General features: G+C 44.0%; 1 protein-coding gene across 1 annotated transcript in view; it reads right to left on the bottom strand.

Annotated features, from left to right (window-relative positions):
- Nucleotides 1-1,021: 1,021 nt before the first annotated feature.
- Nucleotides 1,022-20,141, bottom strand: part of PTH1R (parathyroid hormone 1 receptor) — a 106,303-nt gene continuing 87,183 nt past the window's right edge. Inside the window, exons 6-13 of the mRNA XM_072327643.1 lie at nucleotides 18,638-18,824; nucleotides 16,009-16,162; nucleotides 9,525-9,585; nucleotides 7,588-7,654; nucleotides 4,753-4,847; nucleotides 3,073-3,214; nucleotides 2,254-2,295; nucleotides 1,022-1,525 (exon numbers count right to left, since the gene is read on the bottom strand). Coding sequence (XP_072183744.1) covers nucleotides 1,163-1,525; nucleotides 2,254-2,295; nucleotides 3,073-3,214; nucleotides 4,753-4,847; nucleotides 7,588-7,654; nucleotides 9,525-9,585; nucleotides 16,009-16,162; nucleotides 18,638-18,824 — 1,111 coding nt within the window. The 3' untranslated portion in view covers nucleotides 1,022-1,162. The remainder of the gene's footprint in view (nucleotides 1,526-2,253; nucleotides 2,296-3,072; nucleotides 3,215-4,752; nucleotides 4,848-7,587; nucleotides 7,655-9,524; nucleotides 9,586-16,008; nucleotides 16,163-18,637; nucleotides 18,825-20,141) is intronic.

Genomic DNA, 20,141 nt, shown 5'->3' on the forward strand with positions numbered 1-20,141 from the left:
AAGAATGGGAAAGAAAGAAGATGCTCAGAAGGTGACTGTCCATGAGCCATCTCTGTGCTTACACCCAGCAGATTTTGCCCTTGAATCTCATGAAGGCAAGTTTGCCTGGCTATATCCAGCATCTTGTGTTTCTCCTCATCAATGTTTGTATTAGTGAGAAACAAGTAATTTGGAGGGGAGGATGAGAAGAAATTTGTAACTTTATAAGAACGTGACTGATGTCTGTTTCCATGAGCTTCCACAAAGAGGGAGGCTGAGATAGTGACCTTCTGAGCTGGTCTTAGCCACACACACAGGCACACAAGCTGAAGATCTGCAAATACTCTTCCCCATATCAAACTTCCCAGGAGCAGGCAGAGTGGGCTCATCTCCACTGCTGTATCTGGAAGACTGAAAATGTCACACATCGTGATAACCACATTTCCCATCTTAAAATTGCACTGGTTTCTGGCTTGCTATGATAAGCAGGTCAAGGAAAGGAGAATGCAGTTTTTTGCCTTTATCTAATGACCATGAACTGTTAACCTTGCCCATCCCAGAGGAGCTTTTTGCCAAGGAATGAGTATGCCCAAGGGAAGATCATGGCCCAAGTTGTACTAAGCTGTCCATGTTGAGAACTGGGCTGCAAGAATGGGCAGCTATGGTACCCGTGGATCCTTGGTCATTCTCATGTGTGTTACCAGACAGATTCAAAAAGGAAAGAGCAAACCAAACCAAAGACACTGATGCCCAGGGTGGCTTGTACCCTTGCAAGAAGATGGCAATGTGCACTCCCCGCAAGACTCTTGCTTTACTGGGTGAGATTCCCATCCTCCTTGGCTGCCCAAGCCTCCAAGAAGTGAAAGGACCACGTGCTGCTGTGCAATCCTCCCCGCAAACTCTCAGCATCTCTGTTGTTCAGCAGGTGGCAAGGCCCATGGATAGCCTTGCCTCCATTAACACTGGGGAGACTCAGATCACTGGGTATATGTGTGTGATCAACTGCTGGCCACATTGATGGCTCACTTTTTTTTTTTGTTTTCTCATATAACTTAACCTCTCGTTCCACAGAACAGAGAAAAGGCATGGAAACCCTTGGCATCCATTGTGTGGCCTGATATTCTTGCCCACTAAATGCTCTCCAGGAACCTTTTTCACCCTTTTGCTGCTTCTCTTCTTCTCTTTACATCACTGTCTCTCTTTCTTCTTCAACAAGTACTGTGGGTCTGTCTCCATCATAAAGCCCAGAGCCATTCAGGTACTCGTCCTCCTTGTTGTACTGCTCTGGTCCAGAAGAAGGCATAGAGTTTTCAGATATAGAGCCATTTTTTACATAACCTGGTAAATTCCGGTGTCCATTGAGGGTCCCTGGTATAAGTCTTGTATTGAGATGAAGGGCAAGTGCCCCTCTCGTGGCTACATTTGTGATGCTGGTGTGGGAAACCATTGGTCCATAACTGTAGGTTGTGCTCCCACTTCGTGCTTTCCTTTTAAAATCAAGTGCTAGTGTCCACCTGCTCCATGACTTCTTTATTTCTGCTTGGACCTGAGAGACAAGGGGAAAAAAAGCATGAGTAGAAGGAGAAGGAGAGAGAAAATCATCAGGAGGAGGTAATATCTGCATGAATGGGAATACTCTGGAGGATGAAGCTGGAACAAACATCTTGGGTTCATGCTGCAGGACATAAGGAACTTATCTGTAGTTGCATTTCACCTTTAAATCCATAAACTTTGCCTATAGCAGCCTCATGTTTGTTCAAGAACATAATTCAGTGTGCATTCACTGATCAGCTAAGTTTTTACTGTGAAGGTACAGAGGGGATTAGAAGAAGCAAAGGCAGCTCAAAAACAATCTGAAAATAAAAGCACATCACTTGAAATAGAATAAAAACATCAACAAAGCTTGGCCTAACAAAAGAGCTCGATGATTAGACAGCTATTCTATCAGTCCTCTTTTACTCCTGACACGGCTTTGATGTTAAGTGGCACTAAACAGCACTTGTGCTGGGAAAAGGAAAAAAAAAAACAACACTTTTTTTCCCCCATTAGCTACTTCCAGTAGTTCATCAATTGATGCAGATTGATCTGTGTGTCTTGTATGACCAAAACGAATATATGAACTTCCTGTGTAGATGGACAGATCTTTCAGTGAGTGCAAACTAGGGCTGCAGCTCTCGAATAAGAGGGGTACACTGATGTGCATCCACTTTACCACCCACCTTTGGAACAAGCTTAACACAGGTAGGAGATAATTAAGAAGCTTGTGACTCTTACCTCTCCATTGCAAAAACAGTATATGATGGCAACAAAAAATCCCTAGAATGAAGAAGAAACAGCACATTAATGTTAATCGAAAGAACTGAGATGTGAGAAAACCACCTACATTTTTCTGCTGGCCAATAGTTTACCCAGATCTTCGTGGGGTCAGTGGCTATTTTATCTCAACCTCACCCAGCAAGAACTGTGGAAGTGCACAAATGCAAGCTTTGTCCCCATCTCCTTTACAGTTTATCTAAACTTTCTTCTTCCCAGACCCACTGTTCACCTTTCATTATTCACACCAGTTGACCATGATGATAGGTAGTAGAACATAAACCAAAAGTTAATCACTTGGGGAAGGCATACAGTGACCATGCAACACAACTCTGCTTGCAGACAGTTGCATATTCCTGCTGTTGTGTCTTATATAGGGCCAGTCCTATAAATGAAACTGTATACTGCTCAAACCTAGAACTGAGGAATGAATTCACAGGACTGAAAGACAGCTCGAGAGAAGTAAATTTGAACAAATTTGAAACAACATGTCTCTGGATCTCTACCAGCTTATGTCTGGTCTGGAGCTACATGGATATTGTGGGGCAAGATATCTTTCAACAGCAACACACTGATCCTTTTTACACTCTGTTTTGCAAATATAAAACACACCCGCTGCTAAAATATTGTCAAATGATCTTGTGAATGAAATTTGGCATACTGTAAACACAACCCTGTTTCCAAAGAGAACATTCTGCACTCTCGTTTCCCTCTTCTCTGTGTTGAATATCCCATGGTCTGTGTCCATGGTTTAACAGCTACAACACAGTTAACAGTTACCTGGAAAGAGTTGAACAGCATTTCATAGTGCATTTGAACTTGCCAAAGAATCCCTGACACATCTGTGTATGGCATAGCCATGAAAACAATATAGTGAACGCCAAACAGAGGCATAAGGACGAGGGTAGATTTCAGCAGCTTCCTGTAGCAACAAGGAAAGAGAAAGACAAAGAGGAAGTCAGATGGAATGAAACTCCCAGCCAGGACAGTCCATCCCATACCTTGGGTGTCTGTCATGCATAATTTCATTCTGACTAAACATGCACCCTTAGCTAGTCCTGTATATCTCACATTTACAAAAGCATTGTGTCCATCTGCAGTTTCAAGCTATTTCTTTCCTTATGACTTGTGACACAACCCCGTCTGAAGGATGCTTCAGCACATCTCCCTCTCTACACACATCCCTATGGGATGCTGATGTAGGTACTGGAGATGAAAGCACCAAGGCTTCTTTGTCTCAGACCTTTCACTATACTGGGACAGTAACATGGAAAGAAGGTGGAGAGGTGATATGGACCTTTAACGTTCTCTTCCAACTCAGTGATTCTATGAGTCCATGATCTCCTGGAAAACTCCTGTTTGAAGGAGAAGTTCCATCTCAGCTCAAGTCTTATAGGAGGGGATAGGAGTGAGCTACAATGAAGCCCTGAGTACTTGGCTGAGTTTGCTCCTGAGGGAATCAGCCTTGCCTGGAAGTGATGCTAATTGAAGGATTAAGTCTGCTGCCAAGAGTTACAGCAAGTCACCGAGTGTAGGCAACTATTGAGAGGGGCAGACATAGCTACCAGAAAGCCCTGGTACCATCTCTGTCCAGCAACTGGAAACCACTGAGGGAATGTAAAACATTAAGGAGCAGGCCTCATCCAAACCATAATTAATAGCAAGCTTCAGCCAGGGATAAATAAATAAATAGATAAATCAGAGCTCCGACAGGGTGGCAAAGGAAAATGGAGAGATATTTTCCAGCCAAATCTCATTCCTGCTTCAAATGAAACATCTTGTGTTTGGAGAGTGAGATGGTAGCAATGAGCTCATGGTTTGCAGCCCAAATTAATCTGTTCTTTCCCCTCAGTGTGCATCCTGAGGATCTGTCAGCTCAAGAGATGATGAGAAGCCTTGGGAGCTCTCAAGCAGCTGAGGTGGCTCAGCAATCTGCTTTTTCTGTCCCATTTTGACTATGCTACAAATACCCTAAATTATCAAGAGAATAGAGCTGGCAAGGCAAAAGAAAACAAAACAAATGAGGAAATGCCAGATTTCCAGCAAAGTTTCAGGAAGCACCCAGTGAAGGGCAAGTTTAACAAACAGACTGTGTTTTTACAAAGCACAGGAGGGAAATAAGCAAAGCTAAATAAAACAGCACAAGTTTTAGGGGTATCAACAGCATAAACAATGGTTTTATTTTTGCACTCTTGGTTCCAGGCCAGCACAGTCACTTCCAAACTATCTGGAGGAACTGAACTCCTCTATATACTACCAGGCAGGTCCCATGGGTTGTATTGGAGAAGTTTAGGAGAGATTCAAATGGCTGCTGATCATTCTGCATTACACAGAAGATGACATTCTCCTTCCCTTGTGTTTGGGTGTCTACAGTGTCTTCAGCTGAACCAGCCACCCTGGGCTCCCTCTGTAGTTAAGTGGGGACTCTGACCCAAAACATGAGGAGGGCTTGTGACTCACCTGTACTGTTGTCGTGAGTCACACCTCCCTGCATTTGTTTCCCGTAGCTTGGTTGCTAGGACTCTGATAATATTGATAAAAAGAATAAAATTTACCTGGAAGAGGAAGAAAAAGAAACAAGAAGATATAAAAAGAGATTCAGTCAGTGCTCATATTGGCCATTCAGTGTCTCCCCCAGATGAGTCAAAGGGCTGTGGCATACAATGACCTTGTGATTGTGCCGCGTATGAGCTGGAAGATCTTCTCCTATGCGAGAGATGACGTCCCCAGGAAAAACCCTGTCTTTCACATGAAGGTGGCTTACAACTCTGTATGGGACATTTTTATGGCCTTATACACTTCTCAGTCTGAGTCTGGTGTCCAAGGAGCAAAGTGAAATTTGGTTCTACTTGTCACTTACAGTCAACCCAAGATTAAGGTTGTCTTAGGCTGAAAAAAGCATTAGAATGTTGTTTTTCCATGTTTCCATTGAGGAAACTGCATCATGTGGAAGACACAGAGTAGGCATAACTAGATATGACAGATCAAGAACACAGAAGGACAATATAACTCTCTGGAGGGGTGTTTAGTGTGGACCAGATAAGGACAGTAGGGACAGCAAAAGTAGCAGAAAAAATATATTTCCTAGTACATCACTGCTCAGATGCTGAACCAGGCTAACCCAGTCCATGCTCATGGTGAGCAGTGCAGCAAAAGGTAACATCTCTCAGTTACACTGATACTTATGAGAGGTGAGAAACAGAGAGATTTTGAAGGGATTCCTGGCTTTTTGATGTCCGTGGAGTTTGGTTTCATTGGGGCCAGGATTATGCCTGCTGTTGCCCCAGACACATTTGCTCTTGGTGATGTGGTGAGGCCATGTGCAGAGCCATTGTGTAAGCACCTATATGGCAGCATATTGCTGGGCTAATGCAGATGCCTATGGGCTTCTCTGGAGGTTCACAGTGATCACTTGACTTCTCAGATAACAGTACAGCAGCATTTCAAGGAAATATATTACCATACCACACACAGGCTCATAGGGATTATTGTGGACCTCTAGTTTGATCTCCTGCAAAATACAGCCCATAAGACCTCCTTGTATTCATTTTGGTTTGAGCTACAGCAGATCTGGGCTTCAGTGTTTCCATGACGGAGATCCTACCACAACCATGGGAAGTAGTTCCAATGGTTAATTATCCTTGCTGTTAAAACAAGTAGTTCCCTGAACAGCTGAATGAACACAGCCTGGTTTGCTATGGCTTTGTCTTCTGTGGTTGGATTCTTTCTCCTTTAACGAGGTGCAAGTTCATTTCAAACAGCTCTGTGTTAAAAAGGAGGAAGGTCACATTACGCCCTTTTCCTTGAAAGGGCATTAGTAGAATTTTTCTCCTGTATCTATTTGACTATTTTCACGAGGTTTGTGGGAATTTAACATTGATGCAACCCCATTTGGTTAGAATTTACAGACTGGCAGAAGGGTTCTGAGAGGGATGGACAAACCATAGGCAGCCTACAGATAAATCAGAGAACATGGCCTACAGGCATATATAATTAATTTTCATTGGAAACCAATGTTTAAAGAAAAAAAAAAAGTAAGGAAAAAAGAAGCTTTGTTTCTTTTATGAGTTTTTTCCAGTTTCAAACATGCAACAGTGATGTCTTGTTCAGCCTTTGTCCACTACATTGGAGATACTCAACCTTATCATAGTCAGGAGGAAAACTCCTGTGACTTTTCCTCAAACGTGTGCTAAGTTATAAAAGAAATACAGACAAATTAATGGCATCAAAGGTAGAAACAGAGTGAAGGGATTTCATACCCCTCAGCCTTTAATTCTCTGCAACTATATCCAGAAAATGCATAGCTTAGTCCAGTAACATATGACTAGCCAGTGTGGGAATTGAAAAAGCAGCCAAGTGAACAATATAAACCCACAGAAATTAAACAGAAACAACCCGCAGAATATTTTTACATGATAAATAGCTGCATTTGCATATAGCCAGGGTACAAGCACAGCAGAGCCTCATGGAGGAACGTTATTTTTACAAGGACGAGCCTCAATTGAGCTCTTTCTTCTCTTCTAATTGGGCTTTAAATTAAATGCAATGAGGTTGCTGGCATTCGTCTAGTTGAACTATCTGAACTTCTCCATCCTCCTATTTCATTTCCAATGACCACGATGTGGTCTTGGTGACTTGTTTCTTCCAAGGTGCAGAACTGATTGATAGAGCCAGGTGGAGAATTTCTACCGAAAGCAAATTCTGAAGAAGAAAAAAAAATCCCCCTCAAATCCAAAGCAGCTCACCTCATCACACATATGATCACATTCTGAAACTGCCCTGTTGCTCATGTGCAGATGGGCTGGCTTTCTTCTCACCCACCCTGATCATAGCTCAAAGGACTCCTGCTTTGTGAGTCAGAGCAAAGGACACAGAGTTTGATGCAAAACCCACTGAAAACTATAGGGAGATTCTTACTGACTCTGTTCAGCTACTCATGGTTGCGTGTAATGGGAAGTTAAGACATGGACATGTGGGTGTGGAAAAGCTCTTTTGCTTGTACTTACATAACTATTAGAAAATAGAGGACTATAGAGAAAGACAGGGAGAAGAAAGAGGGTAATGCCTGAAAACTGAAAGCAGGTTCTCAAGCTAGTTTGGACTCCACTGAAAGACACCATGACCCACTAGCTTTCCCTCATTCAGCTTGTCACAGTGCTTCCCATTGCAGGCGCCTGGTGAGAGTACATGAAGAGTGTAATTAGAGCAGGATAGCTTGGCCCACTCTTTGCACTGTGAAGGCATCATCCAAATACAGTCACTGCCTCCCAGTTGTTGTGATCAGCCAGTACTCACCACGATAGCTGCCAGGATGGGCACCTGAATAATCCATTTTAAATTGCCAGCACTCAAGTCCCAACACCTGAAAAGAGATTGACATCCCATCAGGATACCATTGGTTATAAAGACCAACAGACTTGGTGCCTCCTTGGGCAGATCCTCCCTGGCAGGCTGGGGTTTCTCTAAAGTCTGTTGGTTTGTAAAGGCCTGGCTCTAACCCTTCTAACTCGCCCCTTTTCTGCTGTCATACCATTCAATGCCGAAACCTCTGTTAAGTGCATTTAAAGCTGTACTCTCTAGATGGTGGAACAGCTCTTTCTATAGTCATCAAGACTGATCCCCTCGGGACAGGAACCCACCCTTTCCCAGTTCTTCACTTTTTTAAGAGAAAAACATGCACTAAAAATATTTTTGGTTTTATGATAACAAAAGGGGCTATGATGGGCTTTGCACTGGTTGAAATGGCCTAATACTACCCCTTGGAATAAAAAGCCTGCACAGCATTCCTCAGGGATCTGTCCTGCCAAATACATGGTGGTACAGATAATTCTGTTTTTTTTTTTCACATTCAGATTCTGTGTGCCTCCTTCAATCTTTCTCTCAAGGCGAGACCCATTCTACACAAAAGCCTTTATCTTCTTTTCATCTCTAGCCCTTATCCAAGTGAAGACTGAAAGGGAAAGCTGTTGGTAGCATGGATGTTCACCTATGGTCTTCCATCTGCTGACGAGGGGCTGGACACTGTTTCCTCCCATGAGTTTCCAGCAGCCATGGAATAAGGTCACTTGGTGTTAATTACTCTGTTTGAATTCTCTCCAACCACAGAGAGAAGAGTGCCACAGGCCTTTCTTTATCTGAGCCAGACAGCCCCCAGATGGCAGCTGCAGTTTTCATTTCATGGGCCAAACTCTTCCCAGGCAACTATTCAAGGAAAGTGAGAGACAGGGGCAGAGAAACCACCAGTGCTGACTGAAAGGTTGTACGAGGACGAGTCTGTGCCAATGCAGATGTGTCATACTTCAGTAGCTGCGCTACCAAGTCTTTCCATGCTTACAGCTTAAGTTTTTACCCTTTGGAAAGCAGTTTCTTCCTAGGCAAAGCCATTTGAAAAGTTGTCTGTGGCCCCCTCAAATTTCGATAGCAAAATTTTGGGTGTAGATGAAACCTGTAGATGAAACCTGTTGTGTGGTCGGCCCTGGGCTTTGTGGTACCAGGGATGCTATGGGTGCTTTCTTCAGCTTAATGGAGGAATACGGTGTCTTGGGGTGTTTGTGCAGGACCTAAGAAGTGTCTGATTTGGGATCTTTTTTTCTGACAGTAGCCAGAAGTTAATATTTAAGGATAATTGGGCTAGAGGGTTATCATACTATTCCTGAATAATTCTTCCAGCAGTCTGTAGTTCAGGATGACAGTACATTACTGAGTGTTTAATATGTCTGGAGGAATTTATCTTAGTTTTTATGAAGGCTTCTAAATTCTAAGTCCATGCTGGAATCCACCTCTCCTGAGGCAAGGAGTTGCAGCTTCACCTCCTCTGACTGTGCTGAACCTCCTACCTCCCAGCTTCGTGCCATGATTTCCAGTTTTCTACTGGGAGGAGAAGTGAATGACTCAACTCTACCGTGCTCTGCTGGTCATTCATTCATGATTCAAGCCATTCCTGACTCTGCCTAGCTGTGAAAGAGTTTCCTTCAGCCCCATGGATAACAGCTGCAGGTGTTCACATTCATTCAATTCTGTAAAATTCTGAGAAGCCAGGAAAGTTGCACCCATGTTAACCATATCAGTTTGCAAACTCACCTTAACAGTTTGCTAACGTCATAGTGGGAATTGATTCTGGCTTTGCCTGGTTGTTTTTTTTCCTTTTGATTCACCCTCAAAGTCACCTATGCCAAAAACCCTACAAAGGCATCACATAGGAAAGGGAGAAAAGCAAATCCAAGCAGACTTACTCTGTGTCAGCTAGAGTGGCTCTCACGCTGGCCCACGCTGTAACAAATACAGCAGGGAGTCCTGCAAAGAAACACAGATCAGTGGAGTCAGTATGGAGCTGAGGTCTCTCTTAGGCATAAGATCAAGTAGAGAAGGATAGGGGACAGTAAAAGAAGGAGTTTTTAAATGTTCAGGCATAATCTAGACAAGGAATGTATGATCATTGTGGCACTGAGTGGCATGGTTAGTGGGCACAGTGGAAACAGGCCGATGGCTGGATTAGATGATCTCAGTGGTCTTCCCCAACTTTAACAATTCCATGATCTTGGTCTTCTAAGATCTTCTGTAATCCAGGTGTTTTAATGGACAAATCACCCACAGAAAGGAAGAGTTTCATGGAGACCAAATTGCATGGTCTGGACAGGTTCACCCTACTGAAGTCTCCTGGCTCTCAAAACAGAGCAGCTTGCTTTTCCAAGCTGCCCACCATGAGTGGTCTTGGCTTAAGCAACTTTCTAGTTCATGTTTAGAGATGCTCAGCTGGTCCAGGCCTAAGGAGGGCCATGGACTTGTCAGGATGAATCACCAAGTTCCTGTGTCATGTTCTGGTTCTGCCTTTTAGAGACACGGGCTGTAGGACTTGAATGTGTGTGACTGCTCTGGCCAACTGATTCAACTAAAAGCAGAAATGGGTTTCATACAATGCATCATTCCTAATACATCTATTCCTTTGCTCTGACTTCAAAGGAAGGTGGGTCTGGAATCAGGCTTGGAATGTATCGCACAAAAAATGGCCTTGCGTACAACCAAGTGTTGCACTACATCCTGAATGCAGCAACAAAACAAGGTTTAGGCATGCCTTTGGCATCTTCCCCTGTTCATACCTCCCATCCATCCCAAAATACCCTCTGCAAGGCTTTATCCATCCCTTCTCGGGACGGAGAGCAGAGCTGAACAGGTGTGAGCTGTGTGGTACCACTTCCTCAAGGCTAAGAGACACATCTTGTCCCATTTGATTTAAAGGAATGGATGTGGCATTCAGAACAAACTCACCTATGAGCCTTAACTGAACCACCGTACAAACGGCACTGCCCTCTGCTCTGTGTACATAAATACACACTTTTCAGTCGTCACCAAGACAATACCTGACTGATACACCAACCAGAGCAGTAAGAGGCAGCCATCAGATGAAGGAGGAAATTTTGGAGCTGATTTTTTTTTTAATCTATTTTGTTTTGTATGAAATGTCAAGGGCCCTTTCATTGCTTCCGACTCTCTTCAAGTTTTCTTTGCTCCATTTTGATTTTTACTGGCCTGGATGGTTTAAAGGCTTTGCTAAGTATGAGAAACTTGCTGTATGAAGCGGGTAAATGCTGGAATTTGGAGTAATACTTGCAAAATACTCTAGCCTAAGGTTTACTCCCAAAGGAACCATCCTCATTTCAGCACAGTTACACTGGGCATCATCTTTTCCCTGCAAAAAGTAAAAGAATCACCAATATCCAAATGTAATCTTCTATTTATTTTTTTAGGGTCCAGTTCTGCTTTATTTGTACAACTGAGTCCCCTACTGGCTTCCCTTAAAAGGCAGGATCAAATCCACAGTAGCTTCCACAAATTCCAGAAGAATAACCCCTTTCAGGTGGGAAAAAAAAAAAATATATATATATATATATTACAAAATAAATAAAGGCGACATTTATCACCGATGACTGTAAATATGCTGTTCACAGTCTAAGCTCATTGGGGCTCGGCGTGCACAGGCACACGCTTAACTTTCAGCATGCACTTAAGTCTCATTAGAGTGCTTAAAGGCTTTCCTGACCACGGACGCTTTCCTGATCTGGGGTGTGGGGCAGGGACGCCTGTCTCATACACATGTGGACAACGGGGCTGTTATCTTGGTTGGAACCTTTAAATGCTGTGGTAATATAAGAAAGCATAAATAATTAAACACAGAGCCTCACTCAGGTCCAGAGCAGCAGCACAGCCTACAAAGATACATTTATAAGGAATGCACCCTGCTTTACAATCCCCTGTGATGGAAAGAAAATACTTAACCTATTGCACTGGGAACCCATGAGCATGCTGAAGATTAGGGCTTGGGGGTGGCGATGATTTATTGTAACAAGCACCATCTATTTCCTCCTCAGTGTTAAGGACCCATCAATGAAAAATACATGCATGCACCAAACTCCTGGCTACCAAAAGCTTGGATGTGTGTGACTTTGCTGATAGCGCTGGTGATATCCTCATTTCCATCAGCTGCCTGTGCTCAGAGGTTTGCTGCCTGCCTGTGAGACTGCAGTGTTCGCCCATTATGGTGATGCTCTAAATTTGAAAGATGGATTGTTTCAGAGATTAGATGCATTGGACGCATACTTGTTCCTCCCTAGTCTGTCCCGTACTTCAGAAAGGACACTGTTCCCATTCTTACTAATCCTGTGTTGTGTTCCAGGTTCCTAGCAACAATAAAACATACAGGAGAGGTTAATTACATCTAAAAATCCCCTCGTGTATTATTGTGGGCTCCCACCTCAGTCTGCTCAGGCAAGCTTAGGGAAAGGATCCTGGACATTTTCTGCAAGACACACAAACTGAACTCCTGGCACCAGTTTTATTGCTATGTTTGCCTTTGTGCAACTAAAACATGATCCTTTATTGTGATCATAAATATTCTTGCACTCACAGAAAGCAGAATGAGTCCTCTCTCTACCCTGTTCTTAGGTGGAGTTTTTAGTGATGGAGTCACCATCCCCAGAATCATGGAGATGTGGCACCTGAGGACATGGTCAGTGGGCATGGTGGGGTGGGTTGGGTTGCACCTGGTGATCTTAATGTTCTTTTCCAGCCTCAGTTATTCTATATTTCCATGGTTCTAGATTCTTTCCACATCAACACAGCGTGTGGATTTTGGACCACCAGATGATTTCTATAGTTCAACCACTTTTTCCCACTCTGGTAATCCAGTCCATAAGCTGGCAGAGTCAGAAGGCTCAGATTTCCCTCCAACAACTCTCTAACTTTCAGGGATGGATCACTAACTCCTAGGTATCTCCATTAAGAGCAATACCCTGGGATGAACCATCTCTGCTGCTGAGCACTCGTGACACCCATAGACAGGAGAACCATTAACCAGAGCATCAGGACTGAGCACACCTCCAAGTCAGACATCTAAATGTACCCTCAAGCAGGCAAGTGCCCATGAAGATATAGCTCTGCAAGGAAGAAAGCCATTTGTGATTAAACGCATCTGGCCAACTCTCCAAGGGAAGGGTAGCATGTCTCCAAAAAGCCCGTGATCTTATTGGCTGTGTGTATTCTCAGATGCAGGAGCAGACGGCTGCATGTATGTTCTCCCCATGCCTACAGACACAGTGTGCACAACTGGGCGGCGATGCTGTGAGTGACTTCTACAGAATCCACATTGTATGCGCTGTGCATTTCCAGTTAACACACACAGTGTGTACAATGCAGGTGCTATATAGTCAGGTATGGAACAGGCTGCCCAGGGAAGTGATGGAGTTGCCATCCCTGGAGATATTTAAGGGATGTGCAGATGTGGTGCTTAGGGTTATGGACTGGTAGTGTTGGGTGGATGGTTGGACTTGGGGTTCTTAAGTGTATTTTCCAACCTACATGATTCTGTGGATCTATAATCTCCCATCAGACAGAAAAATTGCAAACCTCAAGCTAGACAAAGCCTGGTGGCCACTCCTGCCACTTTTCTTGCATGCTCACCATGCATGTGTCTTCTGGCAAATAGATAAATGGTGAATGCATCAAAGGTGCAAGAGAGGTGGCTTGCTTTGGTGGCTACAAGTACTTTCAGGCAAGGATGATTTTTGCAGAGATAAATGTGTAGGGCTTCCCATCATGTTTCATGTTGGATACTAGGAAACGTTTCTTCTCAGAAATACACTGGCACAGGCTGCCCAGGGAGGTGGTGGAGTCATTGTCCCTGGAGGTGTTCAAGGAATGTGGAGATGTGGCACTGTAGGACATGGTCAGTGGGCATGGTGGAGATAGGTTGGGGTTGGACTTGGTGATCTTAGAGGTCTTTTCCAATCTTAATGATTCTGTGATTCATCAACCCATGGATCTGTTGGTCTTGCTCAGGTCTTCCTGCAATGCTCGCTTACTTACAATGAAGCTGAAAGCCAGTGCAGTCCAGCCAGAGGAATTAACGTGGTGTGAAGGAAAAATGCCAGTGGAATCAGCTTGGGTTTTCTGGCTATTGGTCATGCTTCTTAGACTTCCTTCATAAAACAGCTGCATGGAACTTGCAGACTGCTGGGGAATTTATTGTTGCCCATAATACCATTATTTATTTATTTTTGTTGGGTGCTGGCAAGAAACACATTCCTTTCTGCCACCGGTGCCTCCTTTGCAACTACACGAAGGGCGCTGCTGACTTCCGTGGAGCTGTGCTCCTTTGTGCCAGTGAGGACATAGACTGAAAAGACCCGACTGGAAACCTTTGGATCTGGCATCAAAGACCAAACTGTATGTTCTGGTTTCCGCTGTAGACTGGAAATAAGCTGTTATAGGGAGATCTTTTCTTCCCTTCACCTTGGAAATTTCCAAATGGGATAAAATCCTCCCTTGTTTATCATTGCGCGAGCAAAATAAAATAAAATAAAAATCCCACTTTTGGGGGGGAAATGTATTTTCTATACCCCCATGGAACCTCATAATTATTTATCACCAATTCCCTGTCCTTCACTGCTGTGGTATGGGCAGGATCCGGTGCCCACTGCAGGGAACTGGAGTTTTTCCACTGACTCCAGTGGCTCTTGGATTGGGTTGCCCTTTTCAGTGCCCAAAAGCTATCAAAGCAATACGTCTGTGCGGGCGTGTGTGTGTACATTATCATGCTAATCAAAACAAAGCAAAAACAAATGCAACGGGAGGGATCCTATGTTCTCATTCCAGAGGAATTTAAATGAAGCAACCTCAAACTTTTGGAAGAGCACAGATGATTGGTGTTGTGACAGGTGTGACTTCAGCTTTGTGGTCGCACAGATAAAATGATTATTCTCTGGCAGTGGTTGGAAGAATTAATGAGAGGAACCCATGGCTGTTAGATTGCTTTCCTTTGGCCGCGTTATGAGCAGCATCAAATAGTTTTTTTCTTGTTAAACCTATGGCATTGTTTTCCAGCTGATTCCCCCGCATCCAGAATTTGCTCTGGGGAACTGCTTCTCCAAATCTTCTCCGTGCTGTGCAGTGACATTTTCTGAATAAACAAATTTTATGTAGCTTGAAGGTTTGGAAGAGAGCGTGGGGTTTTATTTGTTTTGTCTTAAAAAAGAATATTCTCTGTCTCAGAGAAGATAAGGTAAGAAATGCTCCATCCCCCAAATCTCTCTATTTATATCCATACAACCCTACAGATTGGATAGGACTCAGCTTTATCTGAGAGATGGATGCCCACTCTGGTCTGACATGGTGCCTCCCATCCTTATGAGGCAGCACTCGTTGCTCCTCATAATATTCATATCCTATGAATACAAGATTAGCAAGGAACTTTTGAGGAAGGAGAAAGGCTGGAGAGAGTCCTGCAGGCTGATTTACTTGCATGTTCATAGAATTGTTTGAGTTGGAAGGGACCATTAAAGGTCATCTAGTCCAACTCACAAAGCAAAAAAGTGCCATTCTCCCTAACCTCAGATTTGCACTATCATCTGGTTTGCTTGAAGCCCTGCTGTAATACATGGTGCCAAAGCAAAATAGCAGCCTGCCATTCATTTCCTGGAACCCTTTCTAATAGTTCTTCATGTTACACATTTACCATTCCTTCCTATGTTTGCAGGCTGTGGATACCTACGCCCCGGTTTGCCCAGATTTTTAGGTATGCCATGATTCATTCAGAACTCAAAAGCCTGGGTTTTCTTCTGGAAGAAGGCATGCCCTAGAATGGGGATGGTGTAGCACATACACTTATCTTGTCCTAAAATGTAGTCAGGATGTGGCCAGGTGCATTTTGGAGCCTGGAGCTGGGAAGTGGCCCGGGGCCATATAGTTTAGAGGTAACCATGGGTATCTCAGAGCTATTTTTGCTGCTGTAAGCTCCATTGTAGACTCACACCCCATCATTTGTAGCTGTGTCCTTCAGGATCATCTAATATATTTCCTGTTCTCCCTTCCAGTCTCCATGCTTCAGACAACGGTGGGCAGTGTTTTTATTGTCCTCATCCTACCCACACCTCGTAACTCCTTGCAAGCCAAAGCTTATGCCAAAAGTGAACAAAAAGCACATTCTCATCTGAAAAGCCTGTGCCCAACAATGTCTTCCACTAATGAGCACCCCCTCTGCACCCACATCCCTTACTCCATGAAAAGATTGCTTGGGTTAAAAGGAGAAAGAAAAGAAAAAGGTTTCCCCACAAACTTCCTTCCAGGGATCCTGGAAGTATCACCATGTGAGTACCACAATTCAGAAGCGATAAAGGATTCATGACAGAGTTCATTGTCCTTGCAAGAGCCACCCTATCTACTTACCCCAGCCAAATAATGTGAATCCCCAAAGATACTTCTTCTCTGAGAAAAAAGCCATGAAGATGAGGCTGTGGAGATAGAGCCCTTCCACCAGAATCCAGTAGTAATTGGTTGCCAGGAAGTAGAGGAAGAAGGTAACCGCTACTTTGCAACCCACCTGCAACGACCACAGAAAGACGGGGTTAGAAACACGGTGTGAAATTCTTGTTCTACATAAATTCATGTTTGCCAAGATGGGCTGAGAAGCAAGGAGAAAGCAAGAAATAAATCAGAACATTCTCTAGCAGAGTTTTTTACAAGGAGGGGTTTACAAGAAGAGATGAACAACTGAAGAAAGCTTCTCCTCAGCTTGACACCATCTCCTCAATATCAAGTCCTCAAGAACCATCTAGATGACATTCTCAGGTATATGGTCTGATTTTGGGGTCATCCTACATGGAGCCAGAAGCTGGATTTGGTGATCCTCATGGGTCCCTTCCAACTTGGAATATTTGATGACTCCATGCTTCTAGGTGAACAAGGAGGTGTAGAAGGGCTGGGATACGTGGGTACATAGTGAACTGATACTTTCCCCCAAACCCAGAGATGAGAGGTTCACCCACTTCCTAGAGTTTCTGTGCTTTATCCTTTTCCTATTACTCATGGCCATGTTAACAAAAGAACTGTGGCCAAGTCACCTTGGGCTGGGTGAACCTGGTGCAAGTCACCTCACCTGGGCCCACTGTCACCTGGAAGTGTGACATCTTCCAGAGCCCACGGAGGGATTTCACCCCAAATCAAGGCATTTTTCTGCACAGATCTGAACTACTAGGTGGGAAATCTAGCAGGTCCCTGATTTTTGATGGGAATATTAGCTGGCATCTCACTTCACACTGAACTACAATATTTTGCTTCAGAGAGAGGAAAACTGAATGTGACTCATTTTTCTCCTGCCCTTTTGGCAGAGTGGGGTGAAACTACCCTTGTACCAACATCCCTCACTCCAATTAGAAAAAAACTGCATAGTGAGGATGCTGCATGTGGTTAACTGATACAAAGGGATGCACAGTGCCTTCTTTTGCAAATGTGGGAAAAAGTGAGACGGAATAGAATGAAGATCAATTTAAAAAAATAACAATAATCCCATCCAGTCTTAACAATAACTTCTATATCCATTAAAAATCACCATTTATCCCCACACAGGGAGTGTCAGGCAGTAATTGCAAAGCATCCACTCCTTCTGGAAACAAAATAAATATTGATTGTTGCTTTCATCACTTGTTTGCCTGTCAGTCCATCAGAATGGGAAATGATATTTATTTTCTAATATCCCTAATAACTATTCCACCCACGGAGAAACAGAGAACAATGCAGTGAAATATTCTATGTTCTTCTGACAAGAATGCACTGAAGTGCACTGAGCACTCTGATCAGAGAGTTGCCGAATTAATGAAATGGATTTCTGGAGCAAGAAGAAAACATGCTACAAGATTCCATTTCAGGGCTCTTAGGCACAAGCTAGCAAACATTTCAGGTGCTGATTTTGTAGTAAGTCATGATCTCTCTTATTGATAACCTGAAGCAATTTGGATGGATGCCCCAAATCAGAGCACAACTGGCTACGTGAGTGTCAAGGTCTCAGAAGCTTATCTCAGTTGGCTATTTCCAAAAGGAGGTGTGCATCCTAACACAGAGGAGTCAACAGGCACGGCTCCCTGGAGGGGTCTGTGGCATGACAGCTGTCTTTGGGGAAGCACTTAGCACTGTCAGCTGTTGGACAACTGCTGTGATTATGGCCACTGAACAAACAACAGACAATAGGGCTGTTTGTAGCCAGGTCCCTGGTAGCAGCATGGGCTGTGAAACACACTTATGGAGCCAAATGAATACACAGGCACAAAGCTTGTGCTGTGAACGGTGATGTCCTGTTGGTGGAGATGCTCTACTGGTGTGTTTGAGCTAGCTCTAATTCCTTATTAATTATTTCTGTGCACTGAAGTTAACATTTGATCTTAATAAAATTCTCCCCTGTCTCTGTAGCATCCAGTAGTTTGTGGATAGCAAGGATCAGTCATGGGTGGTCTGTGGTGAGACCAGAGATGAGAAGAGTAGATAGCTTCATCAAGTGGAGACAACTTTAAAATCTAAGGATAGGCTTCAACCCAACAACCACATGGACAATGCAGATGTCTCCATTTGAGCCATCTGTGCCAGGAAGAGACACAAGTACTTCTGCAGTCAACCTCACCTGACCTCACTTAAGTTTTGACTATGGGATGGGATGAATCATACTCTCTACTGTTTAATCTGATTTCCTTTGACCATAGAAGGAAATGGAGGTGACAAGAGTGAATGAAGATATATCATTTGCAGATCCTCATCCAGCCTGACCTTGAGTGTCTGCAGGGATAGGGCATCCACCATCTCTCTGGGCAACCTGTGCAATGCCCTGGGTGATACTTTGATGGTACAGATGTTACAGTGCATTACAGCACAGCATTGTCTCTATGGCTCATACAGAGAGAAGCTCCAAGTAGAAAATGAGCTGAATACCCTCTGCAGTAAGAATGGGTAATGGTCCAACGCCTTGTTGAAAGGGGTGAGGTGCTGGGCAGAAAGGACAGAGGTATGAGGCTGCTCTGGTGATACTCACAAACTGTGACTTATCTGCTGGAGGTGCTTCAGTTATGGATTTCAGGTCTTCCTCAGAAATCCGCTCCATCTCCTCCAAAGCTGACCCAGAGTACAAGACTGCGTCCTTCACGAAGATGCTCACAGCTCTCAACATGAAGGAGACAAACAGGTGCATGTGGATGTAGTTTCTAGTGCAGTGCAAACGCCTAGAATGGAAGAAAGAGAAGAGTTGGAGTAGGTTAGCCTATCTCTTGGACAGATGGGGTCACTTCTGCTTCTTGAGAGCTCCATTCCATTGACTTCGCATGAGGACAACACAGTACCTATACTCATTTCATAGAATCATAGGATCAGAGAACCATAGAATGGTTGGGCTGGAAGGGATGTTAAAGCCTATCCAGTTCCACATCCCTACTGTGGGCCAGTTGCCCCCCACTAGATCAGGCTGCCTGGGGCCCATCCAAACTGGCCATGAGAACCTCTAGGGATGGGGCAAAGCTCTTGTTTCTCACTAGGAACTTCTGACAAGAAGCAAAAACGCACTTTGCTTCATAGAATAGAATTACAAATGCTGATTGTAAAGCGCTTTAAGATCCTTTGGGGGGAAAAGCTGGATGAGCGAATTGGACACAGACCCATAAGGTGTTTTAGAAACAGTGATCTTGCCTCTGGGGAGAAGCGTGAGCACGAATCAGTGAATGGATTTATACCCCCTTAAATCCCATCAGAAACACAAATATGATTGCACAAATAAGACATGTTCTTTCCACTTTCGGGAGAGCTTGTCACAGAAATAGCAGTTGCTTCCTGTACTATTATAGTTCAAATTAAGCTAAGTGGAATTGTTGAGCTATAAATGAAGATGAGCTTTGCTCTCTGAATTTGAAATGTAGTCAGTGAATCTCTGGATTATATGTTAGCTGGAATAAAGTCTGGCTTGGCCGCTGCTGCTCCTTCGATCCTTGGGGTAAAGACTGTCTCCACCTGTCTAGTTTGGGCTTGGAGGTGACAAAGTGATACCTCTTGAAGCAAGGAGCACTCAAGCATTTGTGGACATTAAATATCTTATTGGCCTTGCCAGTGTAGTGCAGAAAATGGGAAAAAAGGAGAAAGGGTTGAGAGGGCAGGAGGTTGGTGGCCTTTATGGGGTATGGTTGTGTTTTGGGATCATGACTCTAGGAGGGGTCTGCAGCCCGCTCTACCCTGTGTGTTTCATAGGCTCAGGCATTGGGATGCTCTGCTGTCCAAGCAAACCCCCCAGCCTCTTTTTGCTCTCTACAGAGAGGTCTGAGCACTTATAGAACCAAAGGGCACACATTTTATACCAGCTGGTACATCCCTGGGGTTTAGAATATGCTTGTATGGTGTTAGCTGCAAGGTTCATCTGCAGACACCAAATGGCTGTTTGTTGCATGGAGAACTTCCCTTTGCATCTGCTGTCTGGGTCCTGCTGTTTGCTAAGAGACGTGACTGCCAGCAGCCAAAGGGAGGAAAATGTGGGGCTTGTGGCACTGGGCTGTAGG

This window comes from Excalfactoria chinensis, chromosome 2 (assembly GCF_039878825.1).
Source record: "Excalfactoria chinensis isolate bCotChi1 chromosome 2, bCotChi1.hap2, whole genome shotgun sequence".
In the NCBI taxonomy this organism is placed as follows: domain Eukaryota; kingdom Metazoa; phylum Chordata; class Aves; order Galliformes; family Phasianidae; genus Excalfactoria; species Excalfactoria chinensis.